Source organism: Larus michahellis, chromosome 1 (genome assembly GCF_964199755.1).
Source record: "Larus michahellis chromosome 1, bLarMic1.1, whole genome shotgun sequence".
Lineage (NCBI taxonomy): Eukaryota > Metazoa > Chordata > Aves > Charadriiformes > Laridae > Larus > Larus michahellis.
The window spans coordinates 28,045,560-28,065,832 of NC_133896.1; the positions used below are offsets into that span (position 1 = coordinate 28,045,560).

The window sequence follows — 20,273 nt, forward strand, 5'->3', positions numbered from 1 at the left end:
GGAGAGTTGGCGGGGAGGGGGGGAGGAAGCAATGAGGAGATGGAAAACTTTAGCTGTGTTTCACGTCCAGAGCGAGCGAGGCGTTTGTAGGGCTCCATGTGTGTCGTCGTCCGTTCGTGTCGTGTCCCACCCCCCCAACCCCCCCCCCGGCAGTGACAATAGTTTACACAAAGTCATCGCTGCCCCAGAAACAATTGTGGAAACTTGGACATCCTTGGGATGAAGAAAAAGAGATTTTCTCAACCGGTTCATGTCACAACTATGCAAATATTTAACAGTTCTGCACTTCAACTGCGCTGTATTTTTCCCGGGAGGAGACTGACCCATGCACGTCTGCTGTGCGTATTAACCGCTGGGATTTACTTTTAAAGAGGCACGGTGGGACAACTGACATTTCGGCATGCTCTGTTATCAAGGTCCTTTGTAAGCTCAGGGCCATGTGTTGGTGTAAAAGCTATAAGGATTCATCACTGTGTTCAAAATGGTTCAGATTAGGGTTTCAATGGCACTGTATATGTTTATAAACATAAATGTATAGTGCCATTGCAACACTAACCTGAGCCATCTTGCATGAGCTATATTTTGTCCTATTTTTTTTTTTTTGGGGGGGGTGGTGTTTGCAGCTGTCAGTTTTCTGTTAGGAAATCACACCATTGTGAAAGATTTATAAGATTAACAGAAAAATAGTGACCTTAGCCTTATGCCATTTAGCACAGAATTGCAGCAAGAGAAGCAGAAAATTCTTAACGGCGGTATGTTTGGCTTTGGCAATTCAACAGAGAAATGACCTCGAAAAGGCCATTGGCTAAGATGGATGTAGGCTCCACAGATGTAAATAATGGCACCTGTTGACAACGCGGTCCACACGGACACATCTTACTGATATGGTCATCGGTTAGCAGTGAAATTTCTTTAAGAATGTATTTTGCTCATAAACTTCAGAACAAATGCTTTGGGTGGCTGTTTTCCAACTTTCCAAGTTAGTTGTAATTTTTAAAAGTAACTCTTTTATTGATGCAATAATTCACTTAGTCCATCATTAAAATATCTTCGGCTGTCCAAGCATTTCAGTGTGTGCATAGAGTGAAGTGGCTAGATTGAAGGACACAGTCTCTGCAATATTTCAACCCATCTGAAAAAAAACCCACCGTGAGACAGTTCTTTGTTCTCATGCTTCGGAAAGTTTTTCAATTAGTCAGTGTCCTGCACATAAATCAGAAGATTTTGACCCATCATTCAGTATTGCAGCATATCTCAAGGTCGACTGAAAAAAGAGATATATTTGTTAATTTGAAATGCTGTATTCGTCCTGGAGTGGTTTCTGCAGAACCACAACCCCCTTTAAATAAATTTCTGAATCATGCAACGCTACTGCAGCTAGAAGAATACTGGAAGCCAGCTGGGTTTATAAATTTTACAAGATGAATCCCAGAACAGGCTGCTTATATAGCTGAAATGAACCATCACATCTGATGAACCTTGGAAGTGCTCACTTGAGCTTAACTGACAAGATGACAGCCTGCAGAGAAAGCGGCATGGGTACTACCTGTAAAAGTGAGGAAGACACATCTGCAGAGATGGATAGGGACAGAGCCATGGCCCCTTGCCTCAAGCACTGCTGTCTGAGAAATGCCCACAAACACCCGGATACTTGGCATGGATGCGCGTAGGAGTTGTGCAAGGACCTCCCTCCCATTCCATACAGAGAAACAGCATGTCTCTGCTGGAAAGGCCCTGGTAAAGGCTTGTAGGAATCTTAGGAAAGTGCAGTGGTTATGGTCCCCTCTCATTTACTGTGAATGGATTATCCCGAGGTGGCCTTAAATTGCCAGGGGTTGTAGACACCCAGCTGGCCTTGGAAATGCCACCCAAACTGTCTTCTCTTTGAGCTTTGCTGTGTCCTTAGTAGCCCAGGTCAGCTGTTGAACAGGAATATAGGCTACTTTGGCTGGCCACCTCACCACCTTTCTTCTTCATCATACCCACCTTAGGTATTTCAGGCATAATTTTAAAAAGTTTCTTGTGCTCCAAAGTCTTGCTTTAACTCAACTTTCGAACCTCAGGATCACCTTAATTGAGAACTTGGAGCAATGTGTGTGCAAGGTATGAGCTGTTCTTCCTGTTTTGAGAAGAGGAAAGGCTTTGGTACAAGTAGGAAACATTTCTTCCCAGAAGCCAATGCAAAAAAAAACCCAACAAAACAAAATCAGACAAAATTCCTCAAAAAAGTGTCAGAAAATGAGTCACGAAACTGAACAGAATGTGCATGACTGCTCACTGAGTGTCTTTGTCTGGTATCAAACACTCCTCCCTCCACTCCTCAACCGAGGGGGGGTTCCCCTTCCCTTTTTTTTTCAAACTTGTGTAATTATTCCAATTATGGTATTAGCAATACTCCTCATATATTCCAGTGTCAGCAAGATCGGAATCAGCCCCGGGAATCTGTATTCTTTACGTATAGTTGCAGCAGCAGCGAGGCTGTCAGATAGCACAGGCTGTCAGCACGCAGAGCTCCCTACCCAGAGCACTTAAAAACCTGAGCCTGGGGAGAGGGAGATCGTTGCTTTTTCTAGTGTCTTCAGTTCAACTGCTAAAGCACATCCTTTTATGCGCATTTTTGGATGTTTTGCTGGATGAACGCCTGAGCCGCCAGAACTGTTGGTAGTGAGCTTTTATCTGCCACGCTACTGTCCTCACCCTGCTGCGCGATAACGAGCGTTGGGACGGGTTGGACGTGCAGGGCGATGTTTTGCTCGGTCCATGATTTACAGACTTCTCGTCCTGGAGGATTCCTGGTCGTCGTCCTGTCCCCAGTCTGGAGTATTTCTGTACTTTAAATTGTAAGTCACTGGAACAGAACTTTTCCCTTGAGATGGGTGCCCCTCACCACCAGTATACAGGACCGCACTTTCATGTGTGCGTTTGTCAGCTGGCCTGTTCCTTCCGTGAAAGGAGTAGTCATACCAGGAGAGATGGTGAGATCCCCTCACCTTCCCCTTCTTTCTCATAACATCTAACTAGGAGGGATTTCCTTTCATATGGAAGCGCTGCTGCCATAACACAGTTCACACTAGCCTGAGGGCTAAAAGAAGTAATCCAACACTTGAGAGACCCAAAATCAGCTTTTGCCTGTTCAAGGTGCGCTAACACGTTTGGACTCACTCCTGGGAAAGCGTATTTTGGGAAGTGCCTTATTCTGCTGATGTGCAGTAAGTGTATTTTGAGGGGTTCAAGGCAATTCTTTTGTGATTCTGATGGGGCTTAGATGTGAGTAAGATGCCAGGTTGCTCAAACAAAGGCAGTTCTGGGCATGACCAAAGTAAAACTGTAGGTACCGAGGGGAGGTTACACAAAAGGGAGGTGCCTTCTGAGTTTAGACATGTTCCTGGTTGGGTGGCAGCTGGGCAGGGATTACAATTTTGGATTTAAATGCCTGACTGTCGTCTCAGTCCTGCGGTAGGTGTGTACATCTTTTATTAGAGCTAGTTCCTGTAGGTCTTGATTGAGATAAGTTGTAACCGTCTTAGCTGGAGAGGCAAACAGATTGAAAGCTTTAATGCTGCCAGACCTTGTGCAAATCAAGTCATTCTTTTCTCAATCACTTTCAGTACCAAATTCCTTGACAAATACCGTGCTGAACCATGAATGCTGATCCATGTCAACATTGTTCTGTACCATTCTGCCAGTTCTAGCATCTTGTTAACTGTTCAGGTGTCTTCTAGAAATATCAGACTGTGAGAACTGGTCTCATTAATGGGGCATAAACACCCACTCCTTGATGCTTACGTGGGATGGGACTCTCTGTCACTGGAGCTTCACTTCTAAGCATTTCATGGCCAATCCTAGCTTACCTGGGGTGAAAAAGCATCTCTTACTAAACTGAGGCAGTTGGAAAAATAGAAAAGCTTTCCTCAAAGTTTGAAATAAAAGTGTGACTCTCTACATTTTATTCCATTTAGGTGTCTAAAGTAGCTTCTGATTCAGTGCCTTGTGAAGGGCTCCTTCTTTCTTCTGCTTGCAGTTGGAGGGGGAAGCCAGACTAAAGTGGACACCCAGCAGAGGTGACACTCACCCCTGGCCTCAAATTGTGAGAGCAGCATGTAGAGAAGGACCTGCCCCACCACTTATATGAAGCTCTAGTTGCTTCCATAGGCCTGCCCTATTTCTGCAGCAAATGTCACTTTTTATGGAGCAGAGGAAAGGAGCCAAGCCAAGCCAAACCTTTTGCATTAATCAGTGCAGAGAGTCTTCTCTGGAGGATGATTCAGAGCAGGAACCTATCTTAGCTCCTCTGAATTGCCTCTACAGAAGACATTTTCTTTTTGTTGCAATAAACTTTGGAAGATTAGTGTCACCAGGCTAAAATTAGCCTTTATTAATTCTCCCCTCAGTTGTAAATCCCTGCATGAAGAAAGCACCTCAGTTTTTAACGCATAACTGCTGGTTCATTATACTCAGTGGAGGTCTTCAGCTCTAATTTTCATGATCACAGTGGACGAACAGACAACACCGGTAGCATGCCTGGTGTTTGACTTTGTTCCATTTGCATTTTATTTAAAAAAACCCCAAACACCATGTATTTTTCCACGTACTTTTAAAATAGAGTTAATACAGCTTAACAGCAATAGTTTTATCTCAGCAGGTGGGGGAACGATCACACCCTGTAAAAATAATGGACTTACCATTCTTTGGCTTCCACTAAATATGAGTGTGTGGTCTGAGGTCCCAGAGCTGCAGGGATGTTCTGAACTTTTCGGTCAGTGCACGCCTAAGTGAGCTTTTTCAATAGGTGGGAAAAGGCTCCTCATTTACTAATATGTCAAAGTTTCTGTTAAGAATTTATTCCAATTTATATGGTAAACAAGCAGGGTGGGGAAAGTTAAGATACTAATATAAAAGTTCTAGAGACAGATTAGAAGGATTGTATGAAATAGCTCTCATATGGAGGCAGGTTAAATTTCTTCGTGAATTAAAAGAAAAAAATCCACAAACACAAATCTGGGGTTAGTTCTGCATGTTAGTTGTGATCTTCATGAAAAACAAGATGCTGAAATATTTTGCGTGCCAGAACTGAATCTCCAGCTCATAATTACAAATGCAAGGTCTGCAGTAACAAGAGACATGTTGGAATAGGAACACCTCACACTTTTTATTTATTTATCCTCATAACTCTACCATGATGATGGAAAGTCTACTCCTGTTAAGAGCAGTAACGTTTTCCCCATTCCACAGAAGGGAAGAAGATGCTGCAAAACAGATGGCCTGAATCAGGTGTAAATTTTCCTACATTTGTTGCAGACAATGAGACTAAGTTTCTGGACTCCCCTTCTTGCCTAAATTCTCATTGGTAAGTTGCTGGTAAGGGATCAGCTGGGATGGTTTGTCCACATTTCAAACGAATTGGAGATGAACTTAAGGAACCTACCCCTACATGGAAGATCACAGTTCAGTGCCAGTGCCCATTCAGTTCCCGTTGTCCAACAATGCTGTAAGCTATTGACGGTATCAGCCGTGGCAGAGCTCCGGGATGTCTGTCAGAGCTGTCAAATCCATAAAATCCAGAGAATGCTTGCCAGCCAGAGTTGCCCGGGGCAGATTCACATCCAAGTATTGACGAATCTGTATATATTCACGCTTCCTTCCACTCCTGTCATGGATGAAGTAAACGTATTTGCCCGGCATCTAATATTTTGCCCTCAGCCTAACAGTCCATTTGGTATTTTCTGATAGTAAAAGCACACCTGTTCCAGAGAAAGAAACTGCTGTAAAATATGTAAGAAAATAACAGCTTTAATTACTTAATTACAAGCTCGCTTGAGTCGTGTAACAGCTGAAGAAATGGTGAAAAGAACTAATTAGTGACAAGCCTCAATCAAAATAAGAACAAACCAAACCATTCTACTTGATTGTCTGTGGTAGCCAGAGCTGGATGACTTCAGTGAGCTATTTAAGAAAGCCTATATCCAGTAGTGCATGACCTAAAATGACACGTTTTTCTCTAGGGAACGGCCTCATTCTCAAAGTTTGGATCCAGACCTGAGTTCTCTCAAAGCTCAGGATTTTATAGGGCTCCTTTTAGACACAAGGGCTAGTACTGATTCATTTTTTTATTTTATTAATTCATCAAGGGGACATTTTTCTGTGGAAAATATCTTTGTAAAAATCCTTGGACGTTGTGAAAGAAAATAACTCTCAAAAGACTTCAAGCCTAGCCTGACCAGTCTTTATTTTCACAAAGAGATATTTCAATTTTTAACATAAGAAAGGTGTTTTGAAAAGCACATCTGAACAGCAAGCTAACTTCTTGCAGAAGAAAAAAACTCCAGAGAAGTTTTCATGGGCACTAATCATTAAGATCCAGTTTTCAAAAGCCATATGAATCCCTCTCTAAATGGTACAAATGGTACAAACATTTTTAACGTAGAAAGATGTTCTTGATGTACAAAGAATATACAGTGTCAGCTAGCTTCCGTAGGCCAGTAAGCAAGAAAATGAAAATTCTCCAGCTCATCTGTAAATAAAGCATGTGCCCGTGAAAAGAATTAAGCATGTTTTGAATGCAGCCAAAATTCAGCACCAACAGACCTGCTGAAGAGAAAGCAATCATTCCGCATGGGCTTAGTTACACACAGAGATACATTATTTTCTATTATAAATAAGTTAAATGCAGTTGATAATAGTGGAACTGCATTGATGCTCATCCATTTCTTTTCCCTCTCCCATATTTTGGAAGAACTGCACAGTATTCTGTGCTGTTTGGCATTTTGAGAGCTTTTAAAAAAGTTGAAAAAGCGGAAAAAATGAAGTTGAAAATAGGAAAAAGCTGACATTTTATTATTTTATTACATAATCTTGTTTGATAAGAAATCTGTGACATCATTTTAGGAAACAACGTTCTAAATCATACAAACGTTTTACAATTGCAAGTTATCATCTGTATTTAAAGAAAACAGCAGCGTACACCCATCAGAAGACTAATGTAATCTTAATGTACCTCTGCATATGTTCTGTTATTCTGGTTTCCACAGCCATAGTAGGTGCAGAAGGAAAGAAGGACTTTTTTTATGGGTTAGGCTTGGAAGTAGTAAATAAGCAAAACGGAGAGTCAAGTCAATAGGTGAGGAGAATTAGACAACGATAGCAATTACACTCAATTGCCCTCTGTAAGAGCTTGCTACCTAGTTAAAGTGCCAGCATAGTGTCTACCATTTTAAATATCACAAAGTTCACACAGATAATGCACAGAAATAGGCAGGGTTGCATTTACTACACCCCATTTTTAATAAAAAACATTTCTCATAAACAGGTATTTCCAACTCTTTTGCATAGTCTTGTATGAAAACCCTTATAATCTTTGCATTTACATGCAACCATATATAATGAATATACTAGAATTGCACAGCAACACTTAAAAATCTACATAATTTAGAAACCGAAATTTTAGTTATCTAAAATCATTTTTTGCAGTGTCTCACTCTTGCTGCCTAGTAAGTTGGTTAGAATTCAAATACTATAGAAATAATGCTTCAAAGAAAACTGATCAAGTGCCATTTACAAAGGTACAAAATATACAGCAAAGTTAACCTCTCATTAAATAAAATATACAGATTAGCTGATGTTCCAAATCATTAGCTAACACCTTATTTTAAGGGATAAACTTCCAGGGAGCTTTTCCTCCCCAACACAGGAGAATTACACACCAGTTCCTTTCCCTATATGCTTATGCAATGAGTCACGTTCATTTTAATTGCTGCTAATAAAGGAATAAATTGATCATTTTGCATAGTGAGGGCCAAAAAATGTTCCCTGGTGGAACTGCAGTAAGATCAACGGGAAACCCTAAAGATCTGTTTCACCTAAGGTATCACAGCCTATTTGATTATTTATAGCAATAACGCCAAATCATTATCACTGTGGTGGCCATTAAACCTCCATTAGAATTCTCCTGTAATCTAGCAATCGATGTACCGTTAAAATAAAGTGTTGCCAACATACTCCGCGTTCGCTCTGTTGTTAAAATAGTGAGCTATGAAAACTGACTACTTATTCTTAAACTGATCTCCCTGAAAATAAATGAGTTTTAGAGAAAAAATAGCATGTTCCCACTTAAACCAGCCATTGTAATTTAACAGTTTGGAATGAATGGTAAGTGCTTGTATGTTAGGTTAGCGAAGAGGTATAACACCAGCTACAGTTACAGCAGTGTCGCATCCCTGACGTTTACTCTTGGTCCAGGCGTATGTTAACCATGGCAAAGCATCGGCCTAGGCTGTGAAAGAACGGTACGACGAAAACATCTGTCAGGCTCTTCCATATAGTTTGCACTGAAGGCAGGACCATGAGGCAGGTTTTCACGAAAGGCAGCACGATCCTGTAAAAGAGAAAATGCAAGATTTGAAGATTGCTGCTGCTATCTGAAGGGGCCTACAAGAAAGCTGGAGAGGGACTTTTTACAACGGCATGTGGTGATAGGACGAGGGGTAACGGCTTCAAACTGGAAGAGGGTGGATTTAGATGAGATAGCAGGAAGAATTTTTTCACTCTGAGGGTGGTGAGACACTGGGAAGAGGTTGCCCAGGGAAGCTGTGGATGCCCCATCCCTGGAAGTGTTCAAGGCCAGGCTGGATGGGGCTTTGAGCAGCCTGGTCTAGTGGGAGGTGTCCCTGCCCATGGCAGGGGGTTGGAACAGGATGATCTTTAAGATCCCTTCCAACTCTAACCATTCCATGATTCTATGAAATCAAGATAACCAAACACAAGTGTGAAATCTTATGGAAGAGGAAGTCATTTTATAACTCTAATCTCTAAACAAGTTGCTTTTACACTCTCGCATGCATGCACCATCAATTTTGTTTGCTCACAGCCTCACACCTGCACACGCAGAAGCACCATGATGCATGTGGTCCTCTGGCCAGGATCATTTGCGTGCAACACAGGACAGAAGTCACCAGCTTTCTTCTCATCATGTCTGCTCCTTAACTGGCAATGCTGAGCTAATTTTTGGACAGGCCTTTTACAGGGGGTGAAGTTTTGCTGTTCTCCCCCTGCTGCTGAAAGGGCTGGTGTATGTAATACACTGCAACCTTGATGCCACCCCAACTGTGGCTGAAGAGCAATGTCCACCCCTAAGGACTCATCTGCGCTGTGGGCGATTCTGAGTGTGGATCTTTGGGGCTTAACAGAAGCACCATGTTCCCCAGTTTTATCGATTGGGAGCAGCGCTCTTTACGATCTGTTCTTGCCCTGCTGTCCCTTTGGACATCTCTTTTCTCTGCCTCGCTCACACACACAGGTGCACGGGCACAAGCACATCGCCATTCCTCTCTCATTCCTGACAATCTAACCCTGGCGTTACAAGCTGCTACAACAAAACCGAGAGAGTAAAGCAATATTCGGTTACATTTGATTACAATAGCACAGACACACGTCGAACCTCAGAAAAATGGGATCTTGCTGATACTGTAAAGTTTTTCATTTTGGGTGAGAAACTAATATAGAATGAGGTCCAAACTCCTGCTCAGGGGAAAGACGTTTTTATTCTCTCAGGGTGCATACCTGAAAGTATTGTTCTTTCACCTCCTGAGCACTATAACCATCGGGGGATGCTCTCCATATGTCCCAATTCCAAAGCAGTGTCATTAGCGGTGGCTTACTTAAGCCAAGCATTCTAACAACGGAGGCGGCCAGAAGTGCACATATGGGCAGCTCACCAGGGCCAGTGGATCCATGATAACTGACCACACTGCTTTAAGTTATTCTCCTGTCTTAATCATTTACTGGCCAAAATCCCAGGTCACTTCACTAAACTGGATGTTCTTATTTGGGCCCAGACAAACTAAATGTATAAATTATTTATGTAATACCGAAGTGGCACTAGAACAAAAAAATATCTCTGCCATATATAGCACATTTATTTTCTAAATTAGGCAGAAGAAGCTATAGATTCTCTTGATAATAAACTCTGTTCTAGTTTGCTGTTGCATTCAAACTCTAAGATCCCAGTCTCGCGTCCATATAATTCCATTGCAGAACTCTCTTTGGCTTTGATTGGAATGGCAGGAAATATTTAATTTACTATTCCATTGTAAATCTGAAAAATATGTAAGTATTGTGTATTTCCAATGAGTACCCCTCAGAATAACAAAGTAGAAAAAAAATTGTACATTTAAAAAAAGTTGAAGTTTAAAAATCTAAAGAGTTAAAATGAGTTATTTTCAGTGTTTGCCTAACCAGATTCTCAGCTTTTATCATACAATGCAAGCCATATACTAGTATGTCTATGCTGCACTCTAAGCTAACCCGATGGATTTAAACAAGAATAGTTTTTCTAAAACCTTCTCTTCTTTTGTCTCTGCTGAAACAGCTAGCAATATACACACCGTATAGAACTGCGAGCATTACTGGAATAACGTGTACCTAGTTTTAAACTGAACTCAGTAAACTATGTGTTTTATAACCACCTATAGTATCACAGCATATAGAATAGATAATGCCTAAAGAATAAAATTACGGCTTCACATGTTAGAATACAGTTGATAAACATCAGTAATGCAAAGGGGAAAAAAAAAGGGTATTTCTCCAAGCAACACAGGGAAAACACCAGAAATGGCTACTCAGCTTGTGTTGATTTCACCCCTTTTCTATTTCAGCTAGTTTATACAGGCTATGTCATCGCTCCTTTGCTGCCATCTAAAATTAATTTGGCCTGCCTTTTTTTTTTTTTTTTTTTTTAAATCTAACTGAATTGCAGAGAAGCAGAAAAGCTGACATTTCTATTGAAACCTCTGTCGGCAGGATCACACAAAACACAAACTAAACAAATACCACACTAGGCAGAAGTTTCCCAGAAAGATGCAGTGAATCACCAGGATGCCATTAGGGAAGGCTGGAAAAGCAGTGATCGTACTACTTGCAACTGCTGTAGAGGTCACTCATACAGTACCAGAACTCAACCTCTTTTGACAATCTTAAACACCATAAATATAAAAATGTCTTGGTAATGTTTTGTAATATTCTAATACTTTCTATCTGATTCTATGATAAATGCACGTGAAAAACAAAGTAGGTTAACTCCGTAGGAGGATACGTGAAACGTGCTAGCAACCAATGCTAATTAATGTAAATAACTTTCAATTTTACATAAAAAAAAATTAAATAAAAGTCAGTCTTCTTAGACAACAATTACTCAAACACCTTTCCTCAGAGAAGAAAATCCCTTATGCCCAGGAGAGCAGTAAAAGGTATTTTCTAACTTTAAAAAATGCAAGTGTGTCTATATATGTATCTACATGTTCTGCATAACATACGTTATCCTACTGTGCGGCATTTCCAAATCATCAGAGGGTGTGATGTGCCTTCTATGGAGTGACCAGGCACACTTAAAAAACAAATAACCAAGCGCCATTAGAAGCTATGTATTTGTTTTTGTGGCCTGTCAAATAAACATTAGGATATACATCCTTTACTCCCAGTGTGTGGGTTTACTCCAGTCTGCACTTCTATTCACAGAGACAGTAAATGTTTGCTTGAGCAATGCCCAAGAGTGGCAGTAAAATCGGCATATCCCAAGGATATCAACATTTACCACTAGTGTTGCCACACGGCACAGCGCTGGGAAGAAAATCAAAGCTTTGTTGAATTTGTCATCTAAGCTGAATCTTAGCCAAGGTATTTCAACTACCTGTATGACCTCTCATTGAATCTTGCTATGTATATATATCACAAAATACCCATCCTTTCACTAAATAGAAGGAATTACCTCTTTTGGGAACTGTTGGACTGAAAAGACCAAATTACCCCTTTTTTTCCACCCTATCTTATTTTCTCTTCTTTCTGTTCAAGGCATGACATCTACAAAACGATACCCATCAACATTTCACACTTTTGCTCACATTACTTTTTTTTCTGCTAATCCCTGAAGGAACATTGTTGAGAGCCAAACACCTCTTGGGAATGGCAGAGTGCAATTTAATTCCCACTGATAAGGGTATTTCGAGTTCAAAGCAGTCCAACTTTTCACAGAGCTGGGCAATACGGTTGGAGCAGTCATTCAAAATTAATTCAGATTCCTGCTTCAAAGTGAAGAATCACATCTTCTCCTACAACGTTTTTCAAAACGGAACTTCAGACATGTCTTAATGCTATACCGTTCAGTGGTTAAATTACCAAACTCCACATATATACATGTACTACATCATGATTTTGGATTAGAAGTCTTGCACGGCTCTACAATACAAGCACGCATTGTCGTGAGTCGCAGAGCTTCTTGTCGCGTCCCATTAACCCTTGGGATATTTACGAGTGAGGCAAGAGATAACCACCAAAGCCTTCCAGGACCCATATATAGTATATGAAGTGCATTAAAACCAAACATTATATATCCCAGGACCTGGGTAGACTGGAAAAGATAAAACTAGAAAGGAAGCAAGACAACATCCCCCTACTTCCTCTTCAGAAGCCAAGGGATATATACTGGACATGAATGAAGAGGCATCAAGGCAACACCAGATCATAAGGTGGGTCTTCATGGCATAGCTGTACTGTAATTTCTTTTGATTTCAGACAGCCAGTAGGAAGGTGTTTTTGGAGTTGAGTACGACAGCAATAAATTATGTAAATGGAGTTGTAGAGAAAGAGGTAAGAGGCAACACATGTCCCCATCTATTTCTCTGTGTATAAGTCCCTGGCTACATTTTAGCACTGTGAATGGAAGTTCAAGCCAAGAGGAGCTCTGAGTACCTACTGCTCCAGCTGATTGACAAGAACATAAAGCTGTCCGAGTTCTTGTGCTTTAGAGGCCATTTCAGATCCAACGCTCAAGTTATGGATCCTCAAATGAACCACTGATTCTTAGCATAAATATGCAACATACCAGAACAGTATTCAGACAAGACTGCAAGAAAGCATATACAAGATTCAAGTGTTAATTTCCAAGAGATGGCATACACGCGGCTTGGATCAGTCCTTGATCTGTAATAAAGATCATGATTTTGCATATGCTGCCTGGAAAACCAGCAGTGTTCTGCTCATGTTCGAAACCCGATAACCTTAATCTAAGGACATGTTTAAAAGCTTGCTCAGATATTCACAGAAAGATGTTAAAACTCAGTCTTGACAACTTCCGCAATCTGTGGTGAGAATGACAGCCATCAGTAAAGAAGAAATGTGAAGAAGTAGCGTTCCTTGAACTATCTTGTAGATAGGTCACCAACATGCTAGCTGGCACAGTTTCAGCCCATCAATACCAGGTAGCGTAAAACTGGACTCTAGCTCAAGCAGCCAGTTTGAGAACAGAACCAGAATATGTTCCTGCTTTATAGGCAAAAATGAAAATTAAAGTGTATTATTACATACCTCTTGCTCAGCTTTTCCATGAATTCTCACATGATTTCTTCCTCCTTTAGCAATCTTTTTGCCAGTGAAAGACTTATCTACCTACATACTATCGGGTATAAGAGGTGCAATTCATGAAGTGCCCTTGATGCACAAGGAATGCTGAGCCGGATTTTTGTGGATGTTTAGCATGCTGACAAAACTGGAACAACATGTGTGACAATCAACAGAGCTTTGTGCCTGAGCACTTCCAAAAGGTGTTGAAACACTTTCAAATTTAGCCTCAGGAAAGGCTCCCCTATGACAGATCAACATCATCATCTCACTGGTTTGGGTGATGGCACAGAAGCTCTGATAAGCCCTCCTGCAGGCAGCCATGTGGGAGGGTGTGCTCAGGGTTTTCCCATGAAGTTTCAACATCTGAAGACAGAGTTATAATGGAATTCCCTTCCTCTCACCCATCAAAAAAAAGTTACTATTTTTTCCAGACCAAATGGAGCTACATGGGAGCCAGTACCATGTGTTTAGGGTCCTTATGCCTCCACTGACTAATGCCTCTGCTATCTGTTGCTTCTGTGCCACCCTCTCGAATGCAGAAACATTGAACTCCTTACTCCCAAGAAATCTGGAACATGGAGAGCTGTAGAGAAGCCAACTTAGTCTCAGTGTGTTCCACCTTTGCATTGGAACAAATCCAGCTTGTGGTTGTGGGAAGACGAGACGGTGCTGGCTTTGGATGGTAGCACTGGATGGGGTCCAAGGGGGTGCAGACAGTGCTAATGAGTTACGTGATTCTTTCACACCCATCCCAGGTGCAAGGAAGATCAACATGAATGATCACCTCTGTATTGACAGTGAACACAGGGAAGGAAAATTAGTTGATGGGGAAGCACGTGTGTTCACAGAAAGTCAAGGGAAACTTTTCAAAATCAAGTGCCACATTCAGGCAATCCTATTTGAGACGTACTGAGAACCCACAGTTCCTGAGAGAGTCACTAGGGACTACTTGCATAAATAGAAACTGACCTCTGAGACCTGGTTCAGTGAAACTCATGCCTACGTATCCAGGCTGTGAAATACAGATACAAGATCATTCCAAAGCACAAAATCTTATCAGAGTCTTAATACTTTGGGCATCAATGAATTCTTCCATAGATATTCCACTACTGGAAGTCTATATGCCCACCAAACCCTTTTGCAGTAACATGGCAGAGTGCAGTACAGTGACTGCTGACAGACCTAAAAGTCTGGGGACACTACACAATGTTCCCCATAACTTGGGGAGCAGCAGGTGGGCAGCTCTAAACTACATTGCAACTCCTTTAGGTATTATGCAGACTTTATGCTCCAAAATTCAAGTTAATCAGTTTTTGAAGTGGCTCATGACAATGTCATCAAACCAAACTTCCATTCCACTTTTGAAAACTGAAATCTACATCCAAAAGTTTGCAACCACATGTTCAGACAACCAATGTATTCCTATTGCTTTGAGTTTGTTTCTCATTTTCTGGATTGTATTTCGTTTCCCTTAACAACTTCATGATTCCAGTGTTACCCAAGTCAAATGAGTCTGCCCAAAACCCATGTATATGGAAAATCCTGGTTTGCCGTAATGACGTTGACAATCCGCATTCACCCCTTCCGCTGCAGCCTGCTGGATTCTCAGTTCTTTCCTCATCCTCATTCTTTTCCCTGCCTTTTTTCCTTCTCCACAATCATCTGCCTTTCTGGTCTCAAGGTACTCTTCCCTGCTATTTTGCCAGTATATTCTGTTTAAAGTGCACCAGGTTTGCTGTCACTTGGAGGGCTACTGTATTTGCCTGTGAACCTGGGCCATGGCCAGAAGCAGCTTTCCTGAGCTCAGCAGGGGTTCTTTGCTGAGGTGGAAGTGCTCTGGGGCACTGCACCTAGAGATGGCCATGTACCAGCTGCAAGGCGGTGACAGTAGATTTTGTGGCAGTAGCAAAGAAAGAGTGAGCTGGGCCCTCAAAAGCTTCCTTCAGTCTGTGAGGAAAAAAATGACAGAGGTAACCGTACTGAGAAGGCATCAGGCGTAAGTAATACTTCTGCCCGGGTTTTTCATTTCAAATATACATGTTTTAACAACTTAACAACCAGTTTTACAAAAAGCAAGCAATCATATTATCACTCCAAAAGCCAGCCGAGGCTGGAATGCATTGCGGTAGGTGCCACACAAATGGTAAAACGGGCTCTCTGCCCCAAGGAGCTTACACAGACATGACAGACCACTGGTAAAAGCAAGGCAGGCAACTGAATCACAGAGAAAGCATTGTTTTCATTTAAAAATACAGCAGATAACGTAAGTCCGTCTGACTACCGGTTGTGAAGGCAGTGACCAACGGTTAGGCAGAGCCAGGGGAGTTCTGCGGAGCTGTCGGCAGAGCCCACACGCAGCAAAACGCACTTACCAGATGTGCAGGCAGCTGAGGACGGCGAAGACGATCCCCACAACCAGGGCCAGCGGTATGGCAAGGACCAGCGTCAGGAGCTTGTAGATCACGTACTTGCTGAGCTCGAAGAGAGCGTGGCTGCAGATCCAGACCTTGTCGAAGGAGTGGGTCAGCTCGGGCTCGGCGATCACGTCCTCGAACCCCAGCTGCGACAAGAAGCGAGCGGCCCTGCCGTTACGCGGAGCCGGGACGACGGGAGACCGACGGGTCCCGCCCCCCCCGCCCCCCGCCGCCGCCGCCGCCGCCGCCGCCGCGCCGAGGCCCCTGTCCCGGCCGTCGATCCCTATCCCCGTCCCCCACCCCCCGCCGCCCCGCCGACGGCCCGTCCCGGCCCGCCGATGTCGATCCCCGTCCCCCCCCGCAGCCCCGCCGGGATGGTTCCCCGCGGCCGCGGCCCGCCCCGCACCTGAAGGTGGGCGTTGAGCCCGCGGGGGTCGCGGTCCAGTTCGTCCTCCCCGTACTTCTCCGCCTCCGACAGCGCCGGGCCGCCGCTCGGCGGGAAGTTGTCGTCGTCCATGAAGATGCGGGTGTCCGCCTTCTCCGTCTCCAGCCCCATGGCGCTGCCCCGCCGCTCCCCGCTGCCCGGCCCGGCCCCGTCCGCCGCCGCGGCCCCCGCCGTCCCCGCCGGGCTGGGGCGGAGCGGGGCTGCCCGGGACACGCCCCGCCGGGGCCGGCAGCGGCCGGGAGCTCTCCGCAGCGCCCAGGGACGCGCCGGCTGAAGCGCCTGCTGGCAACCCAGCCGCCCCGCGGCTTGGCCACCGCTTCACGGGCCGGGGCTTGCGGCCGGGCTCCCCTCCAGCGCTCCGGGCGGGTTGAGTTTCCCCATTCACCCGAAATCCCTCCCGCGGCTCTTCCCTGCGGCCTCACGCGTTACTGGGATTTGCAGGGGCAAGCGTTTGTGGCATTGCGGCAACAGGCAGCGGGAGAGTCGAGGCCGTCGTGCGTTAGGGTCACGTCTGCTGCCCTCGTCACAGCCGTAGGGGAAGGGGGGAAGGAAGGTGCGCCATCCCCCCGATCATCTTTGTAGTCCCGAGGAGGGCCACGAAGATGATGGGAGGGCTGGAGCACCTCTCCTGTGAGGACAGGCTGAGAGAGTCTGGGATTGTTCGGCCTGGAGGAGAGAAGGTTCCAGGGGGATCTAATAGCCCCTTCCAGTACCTGAAGGGGGCTACAGGAGGCATGAGGAGGGACTCTTTATCAGGGAGTGGAGCGATAGGATGAGAGGTAACGGTTTTAAACTGCAAGAGGGGAGATTTAAATTAGATATCAGGAAGAAATTCTTCACTGTGAGGGTGGTGAGACACTGGCACAGGTTGCCCAGGGAGGCTGTGGATGCCCCATCCCTGGAAGTGTCCAAGGCCAGGCTGGACGGGGCTTTGAGTAACCTGGTCTAGTGGGAGGTGTCCCTGCCCATGGCAGGGGGTTGGAACTAGGTGATCTTTAAGGTCCCTTCCAACCCAAACCGTTCTATGATTCTAAAGGTGTGTTGCCACTGCCCACCAAGGTTCCCACGTCCAGCCCCACCGGTGTGTTACCCTCCAGCATTACTTATTTGGTTCATACTCCGTAAACTGCCTAATTGTTGCTGCAATAACATACTGCATCGTTACAAGCTACTATTGTGCCCTTCTTGGTTTTTAGCTTCAGTCTGGAGAGATTATTTCCTCTGTTTTATTTGAGAACATATTTTAAGCCTTAGTGTACTATTTTTTTATATAAATATATATATAATATATTTTTTTATATATATCTAAACAGAACACTAAGGCTTAAAGTATATATATATATAAATAGAGCAAATTGCTGTAATGACTGCTAAAAATATTTGATAATATTGATAGGCAGTGTGAGCTCATGAGCTGTCAGGAGTACATTCTTGCTGCATACAATAACCACCATCACCCATCACTCTCAGAAATAGAAAGGACGTTACTAATCAATGATCCAGGCTTGTTAAATTAGAAGAAAGCTGGTACTGGGAATTGTCTTTAATTTCACCACTGCATTAAATTAAGAATAACCTTTGCTTTGAGAAGCTCACAGGAAAGTGATATAAAAATAACTACGCAAGGTTTGGGTAGGAAATCACCTAATACAATGCGCTGGACCATACCACATTGTTCTTGACCGGATAACTTCTGCAGAAAAGCTTCGCATCTATGTGTAACTCATGTTGATGCTTTTTTCTCCCCCGCTGATGATTTTAGTGATACTGGTGTCACGTAAATGGTTTGGATCCAGCAATGTAGCTGTGGCTTATTAAGTATAAAAGCCTGCAAGTTTACAACTGGTTCAAATGCAGGCAAAGAAAGAGCATGATGACTCAAGGCATACTTATGAGCTGCATTTCTACCCTCCCCAAATCATTTTTGTTCCATGAGTGGGAGGAATAAAAAGGGCAATTGACAGACCTGAGGTTCAGAACCGCCCTTCAGGGTGTTTCTGTCCGGCAACTATTATTTTTTAGCCTATAAATATGGGGAGTTGAGTGCAGCCCAAAGGCATTCAGCAGGCTCCTGGTGGCTGCTTGGGTCTGGCACAGGAACCTGTGTTTGGTGCTGCTGAAAAGCAAGGTAGGAGCAACCAGCAGAGGATCCCAAACTAGCCCCTTGGCTACTGAAGTGAGAACATACTGGTTTATGTCAGCTAGTTTCTGCCTTCCCCCTCGCCAGAGGCATGGATGGGGCTCATGTGCACAACCAGGGAGCTGCTTTTGAACAGCTCTGCCCATTTCCCAGCCTCTCCTGTTGGCATCTCACTCTACCAACCAACTGGAACACTGAGTCCGTAGCTCCGCTTGCCCAGCTCCAGCTTTGCTAAAAGCCGAGGGGTGGTTCTTCTTGCAAGATTGCCCAAATCACAGTTTGCTACTGGAGAGTGGTCTTGCACTCAGCCCCCTTTATAAAAAACAAACAGCACTTCTTGTGAATGTCCATCTGTGTTTTGAAATCTGCTAATGTAATAGCTGATAAATGTTGGTGTCTGTCAAGACAGCACCATGGAAAATGAAGAGTTTTCCTTTGTGATCTCTGAGGATTTGAAGATTTGAAATAAAGCGGTGATGCAATTGCTCCTGAAAGAATGATATTTTTCATGAAAAGCCTGTTTAAAAGCAACAAAAGCTCAAGGCTGTAGATATCTCAGGGTGTTGTTTATTAAGAACCCCTTAAAACACGCTGTTGTCAATAACGCTGGTAGTTATTTTGGAAATGATTTCTGTATGAACTACCAAGTGGGGCTGATGGCAAAGCCTGGGCAGTGGCAAGCTCTGATCCCTGACTTTTCTGGCAAATGTACAGAAAACAAGGAGGCATGTACAGTGTTCAGTAAGGGGGATTTTTCCGGTTCCCCAGGGCTGCCAGGCTCAGCTTCTGCCAGCATGGCTGGGCAGAACAGTTGAAGGACAAAAGTAAGAGTAGAGAGCAATGACCACAAACAGGGTGGAAATCTCCAGTCTTATATAATGTTCTGTAACACCCTTTGGACAGATTTATTTATTATTTTTTTTATTTTTTTAAATCTGCGTGTAGGTAACAGCCAAAGAATTATATCGTGTGACACAAAATGCGTGCATGTGTGTGTGTTTCCACACTTCGGCCCAAGCGTAGTTCCTTATGGTGCTAAACTTCTGCCTGAAAGTACTCTTGAGGAACTATAACGAATCTCCATTTTCTAAGCATTACGTGTTTTGCTGCTCTGTTTTTAACAAGTGGAAGGGTGAAATTCTTCATTATTTCAACTTCTATGTATTAGAATAGCCTCTCAGAACTTAACTGCGGCACAGAGTGCACAAATGTTGAACAAGTAGTCTCTCAAAAACCTTGTAATCAAAAGTATAGGCCCCGGGATGAACGATGGATGTGGACGTACAGGTGGGGAACAAGCAAGGCTGTGGTGGGCTCAATGGTTTTATTACTGTGTTTTCATACACATTACTAGATAGGGAGTTTTAGGAATTGATATGGAGAAGGATATGAAGACGCATCTTGCATGTTCACAACAATTCCTCTGAGGCACGAAGTGCGGCATGAGGGGAAACAGCTCACACGCGGGTTTTTGGAAGGGGAAAGTTCTCAGCAAAAAAAAATTTCCTATTTGTCAGGGGGTTAAAAATGGGTTAAATTGGTTACATTTATACTCTAACCAATGTATAATTTTATTGAAAAATGTGGAGTCAATTCAACATTTGTTTTATAAGGATGTTCCTGTTTAAGCTTTGAGCATTACTTTGGTGATTTTAGTGCTTTATGTACAGATAGAAACTGTCTTTCCTGACCATGGCAGGGATTTCAGTTCTGTGTCTCTGGGAAAAGCTTTCATAATTGTACTTTACATTTGAGAAAGCTCCCCAGTCTTTGCAACAAGACCATAGATAATGGCCAGTAGGGCCTCTATGCTATTTTGCTTGTCTGGATGAGTTCAGCTCTCAGGGTGTCCTTTTCCTATTTTCCCTCTCCTTTCCCTTTTAAA

General features: G+C 43.5%; 1 protein-coding gene across 1 annotated transcript; it reads right to left on the reverse strand.

Annotated features, from left to right (window-relative positions):
• Window positions 1-6,201: 6,201 nt before the first annotated feature.
• Window positions 6,202-16,823, reverse strand: CAV2 (caveolin 2). Its single transcript, XM_074603101.1, has 3 exons — window positions 16,210-16,823; window positions 15,762-15,949; window positions 6,202-8,371 (listed from the first exon to the last, which is right to left on the reverse strand). The coding sequence occupies exons 1-3, from the start codon at window positions 16,357-16,359 to the stop codon at window positions 8,221-8,223; spliced, it is 489 nt and encodes a 162-aa protein (XP_074459202.1). The 5' UTR covers window positions 16,360-16,823; the 3' UTR covers window positions 6,202-8,220.
• Between the last annotated feature and the right edge of the window lie 3,450 nt (window positions 16,824-20,273).